The sequence below is a fragment of the Pectinophora gossypiella genome, chromosome 12 (genome assembly GCF_024362695.1).
Source record: "Pectinophora gossypiella chromosome 12, ilPecGoss1.1, whole genome shotgun sequence".
Classification (NCBI taxonomy): domain Eukaryota; kingdom Metazoa; phylum Arthropoda; class Insecta; order Lepidoptera; family Gelechiidae; genus Pectinophora; species Pectinophora gossypiella.
The window spans coordinates 163,631-185,634 of NC_065415.1; the positions used below are offsets into that span (position 1 = coordinate 163,631).

The 22,004-nt window shown below is 40.4% G+C and overlaps 2 protein-coding genes across 2 annotated transcripts; one reads left to right on the plus strand and one right to left on the minus strand.

The window, feature by feature from the left end:
• Positions 1-759: 759 nt before the first annotated feature.
• On the plus strand, positions 760-5,220 carry LOC126371171 (zinc finger C4H2 domain-containing protein). Its single transcript, XM_050016402.1, has 5 exons — positions 760-914; positions 1,110-1,281; positions 2,057-2,235; positions 2,676-2,813; positions 3,493-5,220. The coding sequence occupies exons 1-5, from the start codon at positions 856-858 to the stop codon at positions 3,617-3,619; spliced, it is 675 nt and encodes a 224-aa protein (XP_049872359.1). The 5' UTR covers positions 760-855; the 3' UTR covers positions 3,620-5,220.
• A 1,603-nt stretch (positions 5,221-6,823) lies between these two features.
• LOC126371167 (cathepsin L) lies at positions 6,824-21,897 on the minus strand. The gene is made up of 7 exons (XM_050016397.1): positions 21,740-21,897; positions 20,147-20,250; positions 19,580-19,785; positions 16,180-16,345; positions 10,468-10,673; positions 9,038-9,236; positions 6,824-7,587 (listed from the first exon to the last, which is right to left on the minus strand). The coding sequence occupies exons 2-7, from the start codon at positions 20,237-20,239 to the stop codon at positions 7,426-7,428; spliced, it is 1,032 nt and encodes a 343-aa protein (XP_049872354.1). The 5' UTR covers positions 20,240-20,250; positions 21,740-21,897; the 3' UTR covers positions 6,824-7,425.
• Positions 21,898-22,004: the final 107 nt, after the last annotated feature.

The following is a 22,004-nucleotide window of genomic DNA, read 5'->3' on the forward strand; positions in this document are numbered from 1 at the left end:
GCAAAAGCATATATAAAAATAATTGTTTTTTCTCTTTGAATCATAATGGGTGGAAGATGCAATTGTGCCTCGGTGTAATAAAAGGGTCATCATTTATACCCAAAAACAAATATAAAATATCATAATATGTATTATATTATATTATTATTTTTCATATCTCCGGCCTATGGAGGCCCGGAGTTTTGGAAGGCGTGCGTGGGGCCGAAGTCAACAAGGCCCCTTAAGACAAGTTAATCTAAATGTTGTGTGACACCAACCGGCGATTATCCCTGTATGCACAATGGGAGTGCACCCAAAGACAATCCCCGGTTCGTGTAGGACTATTGCAAATTATGGGAACAAAGGGAACTGGGCTATTGGTTTGGGGGTAGTGGGCCGGAATACTGGAGCTATGGGGGATATGGCGCCTGCTCGACCAATGTTGGTAACATGGATACAATGAGCAGGCGGTGACTCGCCACTCACTGGATGGGCCACCTATCTAGCCGACGCGACTGGACGGCAAGGCAGCAACATGGTCATGAGCAGCTCAGGGTGTCGAGAGGTATATTATTATTATCCATGAAATTAGAAGGTTAAACGAAGGAAAATCTGTACAGCGCCATCTACATTGTTTTCAAGGAACTTAGCCTGGAAAGTCCCTCATCGTTTACTGAATACCGTTGCGTTGGCGTTAGTAGTATCGAGAAACGAGCCAATCACTGTAGCTCGTGAGGTGGTATCTTAATCACAGGCACATCACTACTAATCCATGTGCGGGATAGTGGAGGGCTCTTTCTTTTCGCTTTGTGAATTTTGGTTTGTTTCAATATTTTGATTCTAGATTATTAATTTTCATAAGGAGTTAAATAAGAAATGACTGCTGAAAACGAACGCGAAATATATCACAAATTAGAAGCCATGAAGGAGATCAGGTAAAGATATATATTTTATCGAAACTCGCACCTGTGGACTCGATCAATAAACACTCTTCACCGGATTTACCTACAGAAATTGTCACAATTATTAAAAATCCATTTGCAAAGTGAAGACTGCCTTAATGTAATCGCTGGGCGGTTGCCTTGTGACTGATACCGACGTAGTGCCTTTATGCAAGAGGTGTTGTGCAGGAACAAGACGATAACCCTGGAGCGTCTGAAGCGCAGCATCATGAACGAGGTGCGCAGCGGTGACCAGGAGAGCCGCTGCCTGGCGCAGTACAAGCGCGAGATGGAGCTGCTGCAGCAGGAGAAGATGAGTCACGTCGAGGAGCTGCGCCAAATACACGCAGACATCAACGCGGTAACCAAACAACCAATACCTACTGCACTAAGGATTTTGAATCTAGGTATATTCATGGCAACAGTGGCTGCAAGTTGTCTTCTGATGACTTGTAGCTCTGCTTACCCCATTACAGATTATGGGCATCTGTTTATTACATAGGTATGTAAGTTAAAATGATTTACTTTACAGAATGTTTATTGTATGTTATCATTATTCTATTCTCATTCTAATCCTTCTAGTGTAACCTACTCTATGTGTGTTCCTAACAAAAATTTGCCAGAGTATGAAAATCATGTTTCACTCATGAATTGCAGCATAAGTTGAAGATGATCCACTCTTAGAGGCTATAAATATCTGGAGTTAGAGAAATGTTATTGTAGCTGGCACTATTGTGGGCGCTCCACAAGTGTAACATATCCAACTGTTTGTTATTGTTGTCGGAACTCCGCCTATTGTGTTCCTGCCTGCCACAGAGGAAAATGAACTTTACATATTATTAGTTAGATAGGTGTTTTGTTCTTGCTTTACAATTATAAATAGTATTCATATTTTAGGAATGAAAGCTTGTTTACCATTTTAAGTGATTTATTGCATTTCTTGGATTACATTTTTTTTTTTTTGTTCTATTCTATTCTATTCTTATTCTATTCTATTCTGAGAATAAATTGAGCATATTATACTCAACATTACTGTTCACTCTACTGTTGACTTTGTAAGTGCAAGACTTTTTATATGATGTGCATTATCAAATTATCAGATAATAAAAATACATTTAGTTGTGAATATATTTCAGATGGAGCAGGTGATAAAACAGACAGAGGAGAGCATGACGCGCAAGCTGTCGACGGCGTCGCGGCTGCACGAGGACTACCGGCCGCTGAAGGCCGAGGTGGACCTGCTGCGGCGGCAGTGCCTCGGCCTCGACCGCCTGCCCGACCTGCACGAGGAGGAGGGCAGCCCTATCACACCTGAGTATGTACATCATTTTGTCTTATTTTTAATATATTCATAAACTCACGCCCATATTCCCTAATACGGCGGGCAGAGACACAAGGTAATAAAAAGACAACTTGATGGATGGATGGAATCCTAAGATGGATATGAACCATATGGTGACAAGGACAGATGATCAATCCACTTCCCGTATAATGGTAAATTCCCTAAACACATTTTATGTTTTTTATTTGTTCCCAGTTGAGTATAGGATAGGAGCCTTACTTGTAATAGGAATGTGTTTGACCAAAATCTCACGTGATTATCAGCATACAACATTCTGTTAAACTAGTATTTTGATTGATTGCAACTAAATAACATAAACGGAATTAAGTGCCTGATGAAATATATTAGCAAAACATGCGATTGACATTGCTCAGATTGTGTGTTCAGGCGTTGATATGATTCCGTGCCCGCAGTCGCTTCCCGCCGCTGTCGGCGGCGCCGGCGCGGGCGGTGCCGTCGTTCCTGGCGCCGCCGCCGCCGCGCAAGCCGCCGCCGCCGCCGCCCGCATTCAGGTCTGCCCTCGACCAAGATTTCATTACCGTCTCGCTGAGGTTCGATTATGTTTCTTTATGTTTTATGTTCTTCCTCTCGCCTCCCTCCTCCCTATTCATTTCCTTCCTGCGTCTGCGCCGCCGATCTAAACAATTTCTAATGTTTTATAAATTGAATGCGGTGGCTGACGCAAGTTTAATTATAAGTTTTATTTAATTTTATTGATTTCTTTATTTGCTATTTGGTATTATTTATTCAAAATATTTTCATATTTAAGCACAATTAACACCGACGCGGTACCGACAGTGTTCCGTGGGCGATACATCCTTTACACTGACTGACGCGGTTGTAACGATGTAACGTTCCGACACGCTTCCGCTTTGTATGCATTTTGCAATATTGTTATTTATTGCGTGTCATATTTAATGTTGACTAATAATGACGAATTCGTTAGTCGCCATACTGAGTAACCACTTATTAATTATTCAACAGAAGCCCTATTTGCAGCATCTGCGTACATAGGATGCTTATCTTGCAGCTGTATATCCCTACAAATAGGCCCAAATTTACAAAAACAAAATGTAATTGCCCAAACACCTCCACCAACCTGCAATGAAGCTTAGTGGAGTATGCTCTATACCCCCCTGCATTGCTGGACCTGTGCCCAGCAGTGACTATAAAGACTGTTTATATAGCTGTCCCTGGTACAGTGGAGTGAGTGTGTCGTGGTGGTTGCAGGCAGCAGCCGCCGCCCATGAAGTCCTGCCTGTCGTGCCACCAGCAGATCCACCGCAACGCACCCATCTGCCCGCTCTGCAAGGCCAAGAGCCGCTCAAGGAACCCCAAGAAACCCAAGAAGAAATAGCTCCACCAATGAACAGCCTCTATACACGCAGGTACTCGTCACACAACCTACTGACCAGTGTTTGCAACTTACACTTAACATGTTCCACAGAACGTCTACAGGTGACGTCATGAAAGTCTAATGACCCCTGAAGCATGTTAAAAATAATTATCAAAGATTCATTTATTAATAAGAGGATATTTTTTTTATTCTATGATAATTCGTAAGGTGTTATGGACCTGGAAGAGTAGAAATGAAAAGAAATTTGACAGCATTGTATCTTAAAAAGTACTCAATTAAATCTAATGCTATACTATATACTATTCTTTTTAATTCACTTCAATATCAATGTTAAAGGAATATAAATCCTTACGTTTAATAATGAGTTATATGTATAGGAGTATGTCAAAGCACTTTGTTTTATTTCAACATTATTTTTAACTTATCTACAGAAGTACATATATTATGTGTAATATTTTGGATAATCTGGCATTATTGAAGAAGCATTATTGTCATACTCAAAAATCCATACTTAATTCATGATTTACATTGGTTTAACAGAAAGCCCGTTGAGGTGTGGGTTCTGAGTTCATCTTGCGGTGGATGTACCTCTGACTACCCCATTTGGGATATAGTAGTGAGCTTATGTTATGTTAATTCATGATGAAACGTTATGCAACATATCTGTTGACTGTAATGATAACGTAAGCCAAATAATGTAATTGACTGGTAGTTAATTACTTTGTAAATACTCTGACTCGTGTCTGTGGCGACGTGTCACAATTATTGTAGATATTGTACATAAACTGTGATGTTTAGCGTAACCTAGTTGTAAGCAAAGTAACACTCGAATATATTGGACTCAATCCCCTAGAGTTACGAATGTGTGTTGATACGTAAGTAAATCATAATGGTGGTAACAAAGGCTACTATTTACCTACTTAAACAAGTATGTCGTCATTACGTGGTGTAACGATCTAACCTAACACAGTAACTGGACTGCTTTTCCCTTCGGATTAGAAGCCCAGATTGCCAGCCGCTTCTGTAAAAAAAGGAACTTTAGAACGGTAACTCTCTGCCCCGCACCAATTGGTATCGGGCGCTGACTTCACCTCCTCTAGAGTCTTTAGTGTTAAATGGCCGTAAGCCGCTAACGAGTAAGGGGGTGAGCGCGGACTGTCTATCTCGCTCGTACTTACACATTGGTAAGAAATATTTGTATGGTGTGTCTGGAGTTCCTTCAGGTGAAACAAGGTTAAACGCTATGAGATGACGTTGGTTGTAAAGTTCTTTCTTTAAGACAGGGTATCTTTTGCTGTTATTACGAGAGTCTATAAGTGTCGACTTTTTTTTATTAAATATTCTTTTGTGGAAATATTTGATGTTTAATAACAAGATTATCTGAAAACAGCAAGCGATTCTTGAGTCTTGGCAGTGCTTCCTTTTATTTGTGTGGGTGATCTCAGTATTAATAGTTAATTATTTTTTCTACGTTTATTTGTGTAATAGAAGATAATGTATAATATAAGCATATCTAACGGCGGTAAGTTATGACGTTGTAAATAATAAGCCGACATGATTGTGAATAGATTGTTTTTACAATATACGACTCTCTATGTCAACGATTCTTTTATTGTCATTCATAACCTTTCTATTGCCCTTAATTCACATTATATTATATATCGTAGGCTATTGCCTACGAGGGCTTTTTCTAAAGTTAAAACATTAAGAGACGTAGTTTTCCTCTTAGTTTTTTAGCTGACTATATGTAGGTGACTAATATAGTGTCGGTGGGTCCGCCGGTCATCGCAGTATCGTATTTCTTGTTTACGAGGTATCTGGTGTCCGCGTAAAACACTGGCGAGCTTATCTGCGGTACAGAGGGCGGATTCCATTTGGGCGGCGGCGGCGCGCGAGTCATGTGATGGAGCGTGTCATGTGACTGCAGCCGATGACCCCGCCGGCCCCGTGCCGACATAGTACCTAGACATTGACATAAACTAACTACTTATCATATCACGTATTGTAAGCACGCACAAACTTTTTTAGCGACTAGCTAAGTTTATAAATATTTACATTGGTTAATTGTGTCTTAGGAAGTTAGACAATAACACGCAGCACACAGCACAATAATTAGGGAATATTTAGTGTGTGTAGTGACTCCAGTCACCACACCTCGATTTTATTATTATTATGATATGGCAGCACACAAGTTTTAACCGGATATAAGTAAAAAGACAAAAGATTGTAGTCGATTTTTAGATTACGGGGGTTGTGTAGCTACGTTTGTGTCGTACCGAGCTAGTCAAGTATCCAGCCATCACTACATACCCAATCATGTATCAAGTCGACCCGTGCGTGGTACAGTCTTCTTCTATCGTGTGGGTTGTGAGGTGGATTACCAACCTCATCAACCCTGGTGTCAGGGTTACTATTGAGCCGCCAAAGGCCCCTGACATGAGCCATGTAACGATACTCATTTATATCAGTAAGTCGTAACCGGGACGAACGGCTTAACGTGCCTTCCGGAGCGCGGATCATCTTACTTTCGGACAATCTGGTGATCAGCCAGTAATGTCCTAACCAAATTAAGGACCACAAAGTAATTTTCCTCTGAGCCTCCGGATCGTGAGCCAAACGCTCAACCACTGGACCACGGAGGTCGTTACTAAGGGTTACTACTTACTCTTGTAAATACTTCACTCGATTCGATTTACGAAGCGTACCCAGCAGTTGATCCTGGATGGACCATGGGGTATTAAAGAGAATATAAATCACTACTTATGGGGTCGCACGCCCATGGTTAGGTGGAAGTTCAATGTGATCGAATCGCACTAGATCTCGTGTATAACTTTCTGTCCTTTCATAAATATACAAATATTTTTGTTAATAATATAATTTATCCATGACCAGGGTTAAATCCAGAAGTAATAATTAGCAAACACTCGTCGTATACACTGAGAGCGCTCTAGTTCGGTGACCTGCATCACATCTGCGTCATAACCAGTGATATCAGTATATTACTCATTAATATTATAATGTGCGCATAATTCTATCGATAATAGCATTGTGCACTAATATTTCATGGAAATTAAATTGTAGCGATAGGCTGAATAATTAATTACATACTTACTGTAATAGGCTGTCGATAAAGTCTTAATAATAAATTAATTGTCCACAGAAGATCAAAGAGTAAAGTGGGTTTGAAAAATTAAAAAAAAAATCTTTGGAAAAATACTTTTATTTTCTTACAATTTACACACAAATAAGCTACTATATCACATGAATTAAAACTTACAGTGAAACAGAAATGGCATAAAACAATTCCAAAATTCTTACTAATATCATTCCTTATACTAGATTTCTTATATTTACGACACTTGACACAACTGCTATAAAATGGAATGTAGACATTTACATATAAAACGCTGTTATAAGTCTTTGCAGGTCATGAAGGCTTGTCTGGGGCAGACCGGCCGGGACAGCTACGTCTTGATTATTAAATCGGCGCAATTATCGGCAGTGACACCAAATATTTTGCTTTCTGCTCGGTCCGTACTAGTGTCTACTTAAGCTAGTATTTACTAGATGATGTGATGGCTGATGAGTGCTAGTGTTGCCAGCCCGAAGTGTTATAATTTCATTAGGATCATCAGTGGAGGACGACAATAAAGACGTGAAGTTGCTTCTAATCAGGATATATAGAAAGTACAATGAGGTACAGACTAAATATTAGAAAAGTGAAAAATCAGGTCTTCGGACCCCTGAATTGTCCAAGGCGTTCGTGCGAGCTGGCAACACTAGAAGTGTAGTGTAGGTGGCTTGTGTTAGACGAGCGGGTAGGAGGCGGCGGAGGCGATGCCGCAGTGGTTGTTGCGGTTGCGCGCCATCTTGATGTAGCCCAGCTCGCCCCACGAGCGGCCCCACGAGTTCTTCACCAGCCAGTAGTCGCCGCCGTCCTCGTCCGTGCCGTAGCCCACCACCAACACCTGTGGGGAGCACATTTGTTAATATCGAAAACCAACAACGCAAGAGTAGAAATCAAAGTAGTCTATGAAAAGTGAACGGCAATATTGTCATGTAACAAGTAAGGCAAGTAAGGTTGACCCAAGACCAGTATTTAAGCTAATGAATGAATAACCTATCAGTCATATCCTCATAGGTATAGGACAAACCGAGTAACCGCAACCCTCGTAGTACCTACGCAACGAGGTGCCGGCCGGGTCGCAGCCGTCGCCCCACTGACGCGCGACACACTATCGCCGCTGACTCGCCGCACGTATCGCCTTATCATAATAACATTCGCTGTTTGTTTCCTAATTTTATCGCGCGACTTATATTTTGCGGACAGAGGTCACGGTGACGGTTATAATTGTCATTGTTTATTAATAATTTATACGAACAATAATTACATTTACTAGCCTATCAAAGTATGTAATATTTTAGAAATATTGCGTTCCTTTGTACCATAGTAACATAAAAATTCTGTGCCTACACCATATTCTCGGTGCCAGGAATTGTTATAAAATTAATAAATATTCTATTATAAACGGATATTGTTCATTGTTAGTTCAAAATCAGTCATCATGCGTAACAATGGCGATTTACGATCTTCTATCGTGTGGATTGTGAGGTGGATTACCACCAACCTCATCAACCCTGGTGTCAGGGTTACTGTTGAGCTGCCAAAGGCCCCTGACATGGCTCATGTAACGACTACTTACTTACATCAGTAAGTAGTAACCGGGACCAACAGCTTAACACGGATCATCTTAATTTCGGACAATCAGGTGATCAACCTATTATCCTACTGATCATTGCGGCACTGTGTCACCGGCGAGATCATATACGAGTGTACTGCCGCTGCGTCTGCGCGCTAAATGCCTACTTGATAAGAGCTGCGGGTTTGAGTCGCGACCGAGTCACTTTTTCGATATAATTTTCCCTTTGTGAGTTTCCCTAAACACGAGTGAGTGCTGTAAACAAGTTATCCATACGATTTTAGACATAACATTTGGGTCGGACACCTATGATACCAACACAAATGAACATACACACAAAATCACGCCCGTAAACCCGAAGGGGGTGAGCAGAGCCACAAGTGACAAGAAGGCAACTTGAAGCCAATTCTGAACCTAAGGTGAATATGATGATATGTATGATGACGGGTGTACAGTCCGTCGCCAAGGTGATAGTTCATCACATATTAGAGACATACATATCATAAGCTCACGACTATATTCCAATTGGGGTAGTCAGAGGTACATTTATCACAAGATAAACTGAGTAGGTACCCACAGCTGTCCGTTAGACCAACGTGGTAGGTGGTCAAGCTATGGGTGAATCAGGAAACGGCGCTCTCCATTTGAGAGGCAAGCCAGTGTACCACAGGATCACATACCCTATATATTGGAGACGACATAATAATATCATACTGACCCCGTGGTCGAGGTTCTGCGAGGAGCAGTTTTCGTCGTAGTAGACGCCGTCGGAGTACAGCTGGAAGGTCTCGAGCGAGGCGTCAATGGCCACGGACACGGGCCCCACGGTGGCCACGGCCTTCATCAGCGCCTCCTCGTCGCCGGCGGGCACGTCCACGAACCCCACGTCGTCGGCGCCGGAGTTCTTCGGGTTGTATCTGAGGGGATACATGACGTATACATAACATGACATCACACCTGTATCCTTCAAAGGGTAGACACAGGTATATGTAGTGTAGTATACACCCGCCCCTCGCCGTTATGGTTAAGTTATAGCGTAGGGGATAATAGCCTCGGCTATTGCAGTTAATCGCAAAAATCCCGAAAACCACGTGCCACAAAAACGTTCATAAGAAAGCAGTCACTTTTGATACGAAGTTGAATATCTGTAGGTGCAATGTGATTATTTACTACACGCACCTTGTCGCACATTTAATACGACAGGATATAATTCCCTTAGGCGGTCCGTTAAATTCGCGCGGGTCAGACATTGGGGTCGGGTCGATGCGTGCGGTCAACATACTTTGGGATGAACAAGTTTGAAGAATTACCCCAGCATAAGTTGGTCTGACCCGCCCGACTTTAGCGTACGCCCTGCCTGCGCTCAGCAGTGGGACGCATATCAGTATACTAATACCAGGAAACACTGGGACCCTTCAAGAGCGAAACAGTAGGCAACAGTCCCAGAACGGCAACATTGTAAACAACGCTGCCTATTGTTGTTATTCTCCCAATTACAGATAACATAACGGTTCGTTTCACTTTTATGTCCGTCATAAACATTAATGTTCACATTAACGCGATATATTTCAGCATAAAGTGTTTAACGCTTACTTATCTGCAATAATCGGATATTTGTATTTTTAATGTAAATTGTAATAAGTTATATTTATATTTTTCTCTCGAAATAGATCGCTCGTTTTGCACGACTTGAGTAAATATCATTAATTATATTTGCAACACTTGAATTAGCTTAAAATGTTCTTAAAATCTTAAATCTATGTTATGCGGTAAATGCAATAAAGATAGGAAATACTTGGGAACTCTTAAAATGACAGCAGTTACACACGCGTTGCCACGAACCAGCTTGTGCAGGCCCACTGTGGTTTGTCGCAGAATATCCCTAGCTCGTAAAATGTACTTTCCAAAAATGCCCCTCTGGTAGAAGTAGAAATGTTCGGTCAAAATAACGACGAACTGAGTACAACTTCAACGAGGTTTCTGTTAGACCAACGTGATAGGTGGGCCGTATCGCCGTTGGTCGAGCCAAATGTGTTAGTGAAAACTGCACTTAAGATAAATTAATAACTCCTTGGTGCAAGTCCGGTACCGGAGTTCGAGTTGGCACTCCCCGTTTGTCGTTAGTCGAGTATGACGACGTCCACCAACCTGCACTTGTCATCCATAGCCTCGTACGGGTAGGACTTCTCGGTGTCGATGCCGCCGTTGTCCTTGATGTACTTGAAGGCGTTGTCCATGAGGCCGCCGTTGCAGCCGTTGTTCCCGTACGCCGCCGAGCAGTCGATCAGGTTCTGCTCCGACAGGGACACCAGGTAGCCGCTCTTGCGGAAGTGCTGGCCTTCTAGCGCGCCCGTCTGCCAACACAACCATACTCATTGGTTAGTATCCTAGGTCAAAATTAATACTAAATAAAAACAGATCTAAAACTGACGAAATCATTTTATTTTTTCTATTTAACTTATTTCTGAAAATGAATAAGGAAAACGTAAATCACTTTTTCTATGACATTTTATCACTTTTTCTATGACGTCGCAGTGTGCATTTTCATATAAATTCCATAGTAATTTCTTATTTTGTAAAAATTATAATTTGGAAACTAATCTATTAGTAGAGTCCGAATACCAAGCGGGGACATATTACAGCAGCGATCTCTTTGTGGTCCTTTAAAAAGTTAAGACATTGCAGGCTGATCACTCAATTATATGTATTGTCCGACAGTAAGATGATCCGTGCTTCGGAGGGCGTTAAACTGTTACCAAGTCTTAAGATAAATATTATGAAGTGACAACGGATCAACCTATCGATAACAATTGTCCGTCGTGTTAGAAGAGGCAAATCAGTTTTAGCAAAGTAGTTTTATGATAATATATTATAAATTGTGAGTAATCGCTTTTCTAGCGTAGAGAGGAAACAAATAAATACTACGTTATTATTTACTCGACAAAACAAACAAAGGACATCGAAAGCTAATCACCACGCATACCCCCGACAGCCGTGCGTGCAATACGTAATTGGGTACGAGCCGCTCTGCTTACGATTGTAGAATTTAGATCATGTTCCGCATGAACTGGAGTCTATTCAGGGGTCACTTTAGATAAGAGGACCTCGGAGTGATACGTTACAGGAAGGATACTGCGTCATATTCGGTGAACCTACTTTATTAGTGAGTAGTGGAGAGTGTACTGAACTGTGGCCTGAATTACTTGAACTATGACTTCATAAGTAAATGAACTGTGTTGCTAGTTAGTCAAATATTCTTTTTTCTGGCGTTGTTTAATTTACGAGGGGAGGTCAAAAAGTTCGCGGAATGGAGGGGTTGGAGGGGGTTGGTTTGCTCGTACAGGTAGCCGCTAGTTGCACACCTCATTAACAGTATATGTACCAAGTTTGAAGAAAATCGGGTCATTAACGTTTGAACTATCGACCAGCAAACAAGTGAATCGGGAAGAACTCAGCGAATATGGAGAAAATTGAACACCGCGCCGTCATTAAGTTCCTCACCAAGCAAGGAAAATCCGCTCAGACGATTTTTCAAGAGCTGTTAGCAGTTTACGCGGACTCTGCCCCTGGTAAAACCATGGTTTACAAGTGGCATAGTCTTTACAAGCAAGGAAGAGAGTCGATTGAAGATGACCCCCGCTCCGGACGGCCCATTGAGGCCACCACACCGGAAATCATCGAAAAAGTAGAGAAACTTGTATTAGAAGATACCCGCTTGAAGAAGAAGCAGCTTGCAGCAATGGTCGGTGTATCCGAAACAAGTATTTTAAATATCCTACATCAACATCTTGGGATGACTAAGGTCAGCGCAAGATGGGTTCCAAGAATGCTCACGCCACTTCAAAAAAGCGAGCGTGTCGAGTGTTCTCGCCAGTTTTTAGAGCTCTGTGGAGAGAATAAGGAAGAAGTTATGGCCCGGATTGTTACTGGAGATGAAACCTGGGTTCACCACTATGAACCTGAGTCGAAGCAAGAGTCGATGCAGTGGCATAAAAAAGGCACACCTCCTCCAAAGAAGTTTAAGGTGTCACAATCGGCCGGAAAGATCATGGCCACTATTTTTTGGGATACAGAAGGTATTTTGCTGATTGATTATAAAGATCGTGGTGTGACTATAACGGGACATTACTACGCTTCTTTACTGGATAGATTGAAAGAGGCTATCAAGGAAAAAAGAAGAGGAAAGCTGTCAAGAGGTGTGCTCCTTTTGCACGACAACGCACCCGTCCACACGTGCCATGTTGCGACGGCTGCCATTCACCGATGCGGGTTCGAAAAATTAAACCACCCGCCTTACAGTCCAGACTTGGCCCCCAGCGATTATTATTTGTTCCCAAAAATGAAAAAGGAACTGCGTGGACGAAAATTTGGCGATGATGAAGAAGTCAAGTCTGCAATTTCGGCTTATTTTGACAGCAAAGAGAAATCTTTTTTTTATGATGGAATAAACAAATTATTTGATAGATCCGGAAAATGTGTTAAGGTTAAGGGAGAATATATTGAAAAGGAAAAATAGTTTCGGGTTTAATTTCGACCCCCTTCCCCCTCATTCCGCGAACTTTTTGACCTCCCCTCGTAGGTCTACCTCGGCGTTCACTGTTTGGTCGGACAAAATTCATCAAACTGCATAATTATATAAATGTTGAATGGTTACCTACACATTCATGCCCATTACTCAATATTTGAATACACAAAATCATTGATGTATAATATCCCACGGGCACGGGCCTAAACCAATGATTATCGAATTTGTTTTCGAATTAACGTTTGGATCATAAATGTTTTATCACGTGCTCAGCGGGGAAGGAAAACAATACAATACAAAAACTCTTTATTGCACTTAAATCACATAAAAATAAAATAAAAATAGTAATTATAATTAAATTTTGTAGTACAACAGGCGGCCTTATTGCTAAGGTAGCAATCTCTTCCAGGCAACCTTTAGGTATAGGATATGAATTTAATGAAAAGTGTAGCGGGATAGACAGTGCAAAATAAGAAGAAAAAAAAAAATATGTTGAAAAATATAAGTACTTATATAACTAGATAGACTATATTAAAACAATACATAGAAAGCAATAAATAATGATTATAATAATTATATAAATACATACATACATTACTATGGAAGAAAGGAAACCATGACAGTACTACCTACCTTATAAAGAAGAAGATGTAAGAAGAGTGGAGTAGAAAAGAAAAGCGTTATAAAGAGGAGAGAGAGCTGAGAAAGTGCTGCTTGACTTGCCCTTTGAAAGCATCCAACGACGGTGCCCTTCGAATGGATTCAGGCAAAGAATTCCATAACCGAACAGCTTGCACCGTAAACGACTTTCCATAGAAATTAGTGGAATGGGAGGGAATATTAAGGGAGAGGTTGAAAGAGGAACGAAGGTTACGGTTGAGGGTACAGGAGTGAAAGACAAATCGGTCTTTGAGGTAGGGGGGAGTATTGGGATTAAATAGGATTGAGTAAAGGAGGGACAGGATATGACAGTCCCTACGACGGTGAATAGGTAGCCATTTGAGCTGGGAGCGATAAACAGAAACATGGTCAAATTTACGCAGACCATAAATAAACCGTATGCAAAGATTCTGCAGACGATCGAGCTTGTTTAGAAGTTCGACCGACAAGTCAGGATACGAAACGTCTGCATAATCTAGGATAGGCAGTATCAACGACTGTGCCAGAGGAAAACATTGCGAGGAAACCCACATTCCCGAGAAATATGTGACCTAACCTACATCGGACTGGCTTCCCTCCGGATTGGAAAGACAGACAGTCAGACGCTTCTGTAAAAAACCGGACCTGTCAATACTTCAGTTTAGGCAAGCGGACCCTGTCAAAACGGGATAACACCATAGGGATGATTGATGTATAATACGAGATTGATGAAATATCTAGATGATTTAATTTACGCGGAGTATTAGAAATTGTTTATGTATTTATGGAATCGATAGGTGAGGTAATAAATCCAATAATAAGGTGAGTCACGGCGCGCGGCGGGTGAATAATGGCGATTCGATACAACAACGCACCATCCGCTCATTGTTTGTGCCACTTCTGCATATTACGAGAATTACTCATAAATTGTATCGACCATATTTTTAAGTGATACATTTGGGGTGACACATTTGTATAAACAAAATGTTTCAATATTAATGTGGGTTAGTCGTTTACTTGTTTAGACAGATGATTAAACTGATGACTTCCTTGAAAGGTCAAAGCGAGTCATAGTTTTTATATGACCCAAGGAGAAACAGACTGACTCACTGTTAAATACGTAGGTACGTTATTATGACAATATAGGTATAGTATGTGTAGGCTACAGAAGCAAACTATGTAGTCGTCGAGATAATAACAAGTTCGTACCGCGGTAAAAACACTGACAGTCGGCATAAAAAGCGTCCATGATTACGTCAGCCCATGGGTCGACCGGTCGATATCACAGTGGAAGGTTTAGTAAAAAATAATAGTCATTTTTCCTTAATCAAATTATTCATAACTATCACGTCGAAATGGGCATATCGACAACGCGTCACAGAACAGCTTGGTGATAATATGTATATGGTCAAACAGTTACTAATGTTTTACGACTGTAAAGGGTTATGTAAATCATACATAGCGGGGTAGGCAGATGTGTATAATATATACGCCCACGCATTCATGTGTAATTTAAGTCCCATATAATAGGTAAGCGGACCCTGTGAAAAACGGGATAATGCTAGGGAGATGATGATAATAGGGGGCGAGCCTGTTTTATCTTTTAATCGGGCACAAAGCCTGGAAACCACGTGATATCAACTCAAACTCAGAACAAGAGTAACATACATTAGGATTGAATCCTTAAAATGAGTATTGACCGTGAAATTAAGCAGTTAAGGTCATTTGATCCGTGCCGTAACGCGGATTACGACCACTCGATCAACAATCAATTATGAATTATGCATACCTTTGCCTAACCATGTTTTGGGTTTCTTTATAGAAATATGTAGCTACGTCACTACTACCTATACCTACTTAGGTTCTTACCAGGTGGAAGATTTTTTTACTTTGGTAAGTACATAAGATATGACGCCACTGACTGAGCCGATATAAGAGCTACAAATGAAATACTGATCAATCACAAAGTTAACTGTATTCACGCAAGTGTTAGCTACGATGTGCGCCGTACACGTGCGCTGCATCGACGTGCGGTGCACTCGAAGTGCAGTCGACCTTGCATCGTACAACTGACTTGGTTATGTAAATCTTGGAAGGACTAACACAGGCGGCCCAGGTGTGGGTATCAAAAGATAATACAGAGTGTGATTATTTGAGATTGTTGATATGATTAAACATGAGTTTTAGTACATTTGTAAAGTTTACTAACTTAGTAAAATTAACCTAACTTGTTGTTAATGTACCTAAAGCAAAAGTGGGCGGCTCAAACAGACCTGGCGACGCCCGGTTGACTGGAAATTAAAAACTCTCGGCATGTCATGGGAGCAAGCTACACAGGCCGCGAAAGGATGCGAGGAGTGAGAATCTGTCATTCAATCCTTAAGTCCCAAAAAGAAGAAGAAGACTTGCTGTTAAACGTCCAAACATCCTCGTGATCTCAAAGAGTGATAAAATGTTTAAAATACTATAAGGATAAGACTGGGTTCCACCAAAGCGGAGAGAAGAGAGGAACAGAAACGTTTGTAGTAAACCAATTACATCGTGCTAGAAAGCAAGACAGAAGACCGAGAGGGTTGATACACTTTAGTACTATGTCACATTAAATCTTTTAATAAATTGAACTGTAAGTATCGTTAAATATCAAATATGTTAATGTGTCTGGGTTCTAAAGTGGGTATAGTGAGAGTGCCACTCACGGTACTGAAGGACCAGCAGGAGCCGCACTTGCCCTGGTCCTTGATTTCGGTGACGGCGCCCTTCTTGCGCCAGTCCACCTCGGAGGGCACGGTCACGTGCGCCGGTGGGATGAAGGTCGCTGCGCGGTATGACGGACCTTCGCGGCCCTTCAGGCTGGTGCGGGACCTGCGAGCAAACGCCGGCGTTGTAGATTGGTAAGCACACACATACAAACAATAAAATGTTAAAAGGTACTAGCCCGGATAATGGCAATTGGACTTAAACATAGCTGGCGAGGTGTGGATGTATGTACTACACACCTCTGCCTACCCTCGGGGATGCAGACGTGATGCCATGTTATGTTCCTTCGAGCAACCTAGCTGGATATGTATTATTATTAATATTAGAGAGGGCTCGAACCGATGCAGCCCGAATAGCGACTGCGACATAGCTAGATCTATTGTGACCAAATCCCTACATATATTTAAACCTTCTCTAGTCCAATCAGTTCGATTAGATCGAGCGTCTCTTTGGGAGGAAGCTTCATGACCTCCTGGGGATCCATTGTGTGGCCCCCCAGTGCTCGGCATTTACTGTGTATGAGAGCCTCACAGCTACAGCGCATAGGTATGTATGCGCTATAGCAATGTCAAACGGTAGGGCTCCTCAGGCCGCCGACGACGACAGAAAGCTTTTAATCGTTACATTATGATGTCATTACGATCTCTTCTATCGTGTGGGTTGTGAGGTGGATTACCAATTGCTATTGAGACGCCAAAGCTATAATAACCGCGATAATAATCGTGGAATGTTGTACTAAATATACTTATTTTCCTATTGGTGGACTACATAGGTAGAGGCCTCGGAATTTTCTATCAATCTTCATGTTTCATTTCTGTTCCAAATATTTAGTAGTTTAGTACCCTTGAACCTAACCTAACCCCGAGGTTTCCAGACACAATAGTTAAATAAAATTTGATACCGTTGCTGATAATCGATACAGTTTGTTTTGTTTAGTAACCAATTTGGTGTCAAGGATAGTTTTGTACAAAAACGCGATCACGCAATTTGACTCGTCTTAAGGCCCTATTACATTATGCGATGCTATGTATATTAAAAGTAGAAAACGCGGCCCTGCCAACTCGATGACCCGATGTTATTTATTACACCGCCCGATCCTGAATCGCGCAATGTAATTGGGTCATTATTTACTAACAAGCTAGGCACACACTTGACACCGTGCGACCGCCACTCACCCGACACCCGTCGCACGCAACTGTGTCGCTACAGCTCACACTTCTTGAATAACAATTATTGTTTTGGGAAAACTAACGTAGTGGTACAACTACATTCATTACACTGTCTATATTCAGTTGCTGATGAGGGTTTGTCTTTCTGTACATTATTTTCGACGTGACATATTTTCGATTTGCTTCGGATAGCTTTCACTACTCGGCCGGAGAAATTGTGTGTTACTGTAAAAGTGTTAAATATTGTAATACGTGTGTTTTTAAAGTCTCCTTACTTTAAAGTTTTAAACTGAACTATGATGATTGACGCAAAATACCTAATGTTATGTTATGCACGAGGAATATAACAGAGCGTCACGCCTGTGTCCCCGAAGGGGGTAAGCAGAGGTGTATAGTACACATATACACCCAATCCTCACCAGCTATGTTTCAGTCCCATATAGGGTGCGATCCTATTGCCATTTTAACCGGGCCCAAATCCTGGCAACCGCGTGATACCAATTACGTATCATCCAAACATGAATTCACACACGAGAATGAAAGACATAAGTGGTTATAAAACAACCGAATGCATGTGATAGCGTGCCATGTGCATGTCTGGTTGACATTATGCTTGGTTGTCCACACGCCGCGTGGCGTCGTATATCAGTATCACAACAAACTACCTATCAAGTATCAACAGCACTACGCATTCGCTGCAGATAACATGTTGCATCATAAAAAAATACAATAATACAATATTTATCACAAAGTGCGCAGATTTACAATAAACCAAGTAAATAGCTGTCCCTTATGGTAGGTGGCTTGTGAATTGTTTTGGTTTATAATAAATAAACAAATAAATTCACGTTTATAAAATCTATCGGGGCTAACAGAAGGAATAGAGAGCCCTCAGCGCTGCCCTGGTCCTGCTAAGTACCTAGTTAACGCCACCTGAGGCGAACCTACAATGTAAAAAAATCTTAAATCTACTTATCAAATAAGAATGCATTCTTAGTATTTCTGAGAAATACCTAATATATTTCTTATCGAAGGATTTTCCACGGTCTGTACTTAATTTGAAGAACTATAATACAATATAGATTTATAGGTAATCGATTTACAGTATGCACAAAACAAAGATCGATTATTGACACCAGTAAACTGTATAAAATACGCGGGCTGTTCTCTCCCGTGCTAATAGGTACAAAACTAATAACTACCTGCTATTGTTGTGACCTTAATAAATGGCTGTATTTGCTTACAATAGATCGTGTGAAGCAATCATTTCTAACAGTTGGTAAATTACCGAGTTGCCTATTTATTTTTATTTTTACTTATCCTGATTGTGTGACTGGAGTATGCTCTTGTATTGTGTACTTGTAGGTACAACCTATACATATTCCGAGGCTGTACCCAGCAGTGGGACGTATGCAGTCTGTTTATGTATATCATGTTGTCTCTAATACATTTTACTTAGCATACACATATAACATAAGCTCGCTATATTCCCGATTGGCGTGGTCAGAGACAAGTTCATCGCTTGATGAACTAGGTACCCCCGCCTTATCGAGTTTTCTGTTAGACCAACGTGATAGAGATGATGATCGCAGTCTATAATGGTCGACTCAACTATAAGAGACATTCACTCAACCAATATATATTTAGATAAGCATGATTAAACAATACGTAAGTCGGAATTTAATCCGTTATCCTAAATTCGTTCCACGCCATTTACATAAATATTTAATTAAGGTAGCATGGTTAACGGGTATTATTGGCTAAATGAGAGCATTGGCTAAATCAGGTTATAACAATAATAACGAATATAAGTATTTGTGCTTTGGAAGGCATGTTAAGCCGTTGGTTTAGGCTACTAGCCCAAAACCTCCACCAACTCCCAGTGGAGGAGCGTGGTATGTTTCGTAGGCACTATTAGACAGAATGTCTAGTGCAGTACAACTAGGGATTATATTCCAATAAAAGCTTAAAAGCAATGTTTTCCAATAGCTTCAATGCACGGTACGAGTCAAATCCGTCACCGTCAAACTGCAGAAGCCAGTGTTGTGACGTTCATTAGCATAGTGATGTATCAGTCGCGGTTAGGCCGATCGATTCTGTTCTATCTAACAGTATGCGGAAGTAGTTGGGACGTATATAGGTTGTTATTTAAAAGTATAACATGTCTTACTTGGGCGACGTGCGGTTGAAGCCGTTCATGATGTGCACGAACTCATGGTGCAGCAGGTCCCCGTACTTGTTCTGCTTGAGGCGGAAGGAGACCAGCCCCTGCTTGAACCGCTGGTTGTGCTTGGCGATCTTGTGCTTGTTCTCCGCGTATATCTTCATTCGGAACTTGTCTTCCACATCGCTTGAATAGCTCTTGTTGTGGTCCATCTGTCGCGGAATATACCATGATTAGACCTATTTGATCTGCTCAAAAGTTCTAAAACTTTCGCCGAATAATCAGTACTATTTTTTCTATAAAATTGCGTCAGTGATATTACCATTTTAAACACATCCCATCTTTTTTTTTGTTTTAATATCTGCAATCAGTCGCAAGACTTTAATCAGATTTGATGTGTGATTATTGATTCACCCATCCCATCTTAATAAAAATTATATCTTATTCATTGGGTTTTAAAATTTTATACCTACTACTTACAAGGTTTTTTATACAAGGTAAACTTTAGACCATGTTAGTGCTGCAGATGGGCAAATAGTAAGTATAATTACAGGATATTGATAGTGTTGTTACCTTGAAAGCGAGCCACTCCTCACGCACCAGGTCGAAGAAGGAGACGGCCTGCGTGGCCGCCACCACCGCCAGGAGTACAGCTAGAGTCTTCATGTTCACTTACACTGCAACAAACATAAACAATTAAATACTTAATTGCCTTCTTTTTCTGACATTTTTTATGTAACTTGTGGATGGCAGGTGGTATCCTTAGTTCAAACTTTTAAGGATACCAGCTAACTTGTTAATCATGTGACAAGTTATTATGTAGGTGTGCAGGCTATATGTTTATATAATTAGTAATTAGTACATATTTAAGGTGTTTCAGAAAATAAAATACATTTATTTAAAATAAGAAACATACATTTACAAGAAAAATAAATAAACGAAAGTGGGCAAACTGGATAGTAAGTACACACAATGGAGCAGTATGGTGGTGGAGTGTGGTGAAGTATGCCCCCCAGCACCTAGGTATCTAGTCACACCACACTAAAATACCTACCCTAAAATATGGCTTTGAACTTAATAGGGTAATGAAGACTTATTGCTAAGTAACAATATCTTTCGTGGAACTGGTTTATAGGAAATACCATGTGTAAAATATACACAATCATGTAAAACTTAAATAATATTTTCCTCTGTGAGTGGAAAGGATAATGATAAAAAGCCAAGTAGGTATTGTAGGTACCTACCCACAATATGATTGTTCACAAATAAGTAGATAAATGTAGGTAGCTAGCTACTTTACCTATCATTAAAATGTGTGTCAACTTAAAATGCTACCTACTATTTGCTACTGATTTTTAATTTCTGCAATTGACATTTTTTTTAATTCTGAGTAGTAGGTAGAATTAAAACCTATTAATTGGAATTATTTATATTATTTAAAAGATAAATAAGATATAAAGATAGAAATTTCATATATCAATATATTTCCTGTTGTCTTCCCAATGTAGTGTGTACCATCATATTATGATTATAAATATTATAGGTAATTTAGTGATAGATAGTATGGAATGGAAATAAATATAATTAATAATTGGATAGGTACCTAGATGATACAATGAGTAAGCATGACCAACTTTTTGTTCTTTGTGCCTTTATTTATAAATATAGGTAGATGTAGGTAGGTTGCGCGCGCCCAAATGTGCGAACTTAATTAGGTAGATAATTATGTGAATTTTTAAAAAAATGCGTAACATGTTTATCTTTTGTTATACATGGTATTTTTAATATTAATAAGAAGTAGGAAGGAATACATACCATTTTTTAAGTGACTTAAATTTTGAATCGGCTCAAAGATGTATAATCAGAAACCATTATGCAGATGAATACATTTTTTTATATAAACTTCATATGAGGCAGCTGCGTCGATAGTTAGATAAAGTAGTAATAATACTAGTAGAATTGCTTTAATTTCAAGTGAATTACACTGGGAAAAGGCAATAGGCTTTTTTTTACACAATGCAATAGTTAATTACATTTACTACGCAGTCGACGAACTTGCGAACAAAGAAATTGGTCGAAGGCGACCACTTTACCCTTATTTGTGATCAAACATATCACACCATTATTTAGAAAACCACACGCAAAATGATGGAGTCAGAAACTTACCAACTACAGATTATTCTTAGTTGTCTAAAACTTAACAATTATATAGCGTAAACTATTGTTACAATACGCAATGACGAGCAAAAATTGTAACTGAGAACGACGTCTTCACTCGCCTGATTACAGCTTGTTTATGCGCGCAGGAAGAGGAAGCGCACGAACAAATAGACAGATTGTTGACATAAAGCCACCCATGCAATTCAAGGACTAATAAAAAATAATCGGTAATCGGTTTAATTTATATCGATTTTACCATAGGTCATTGTGA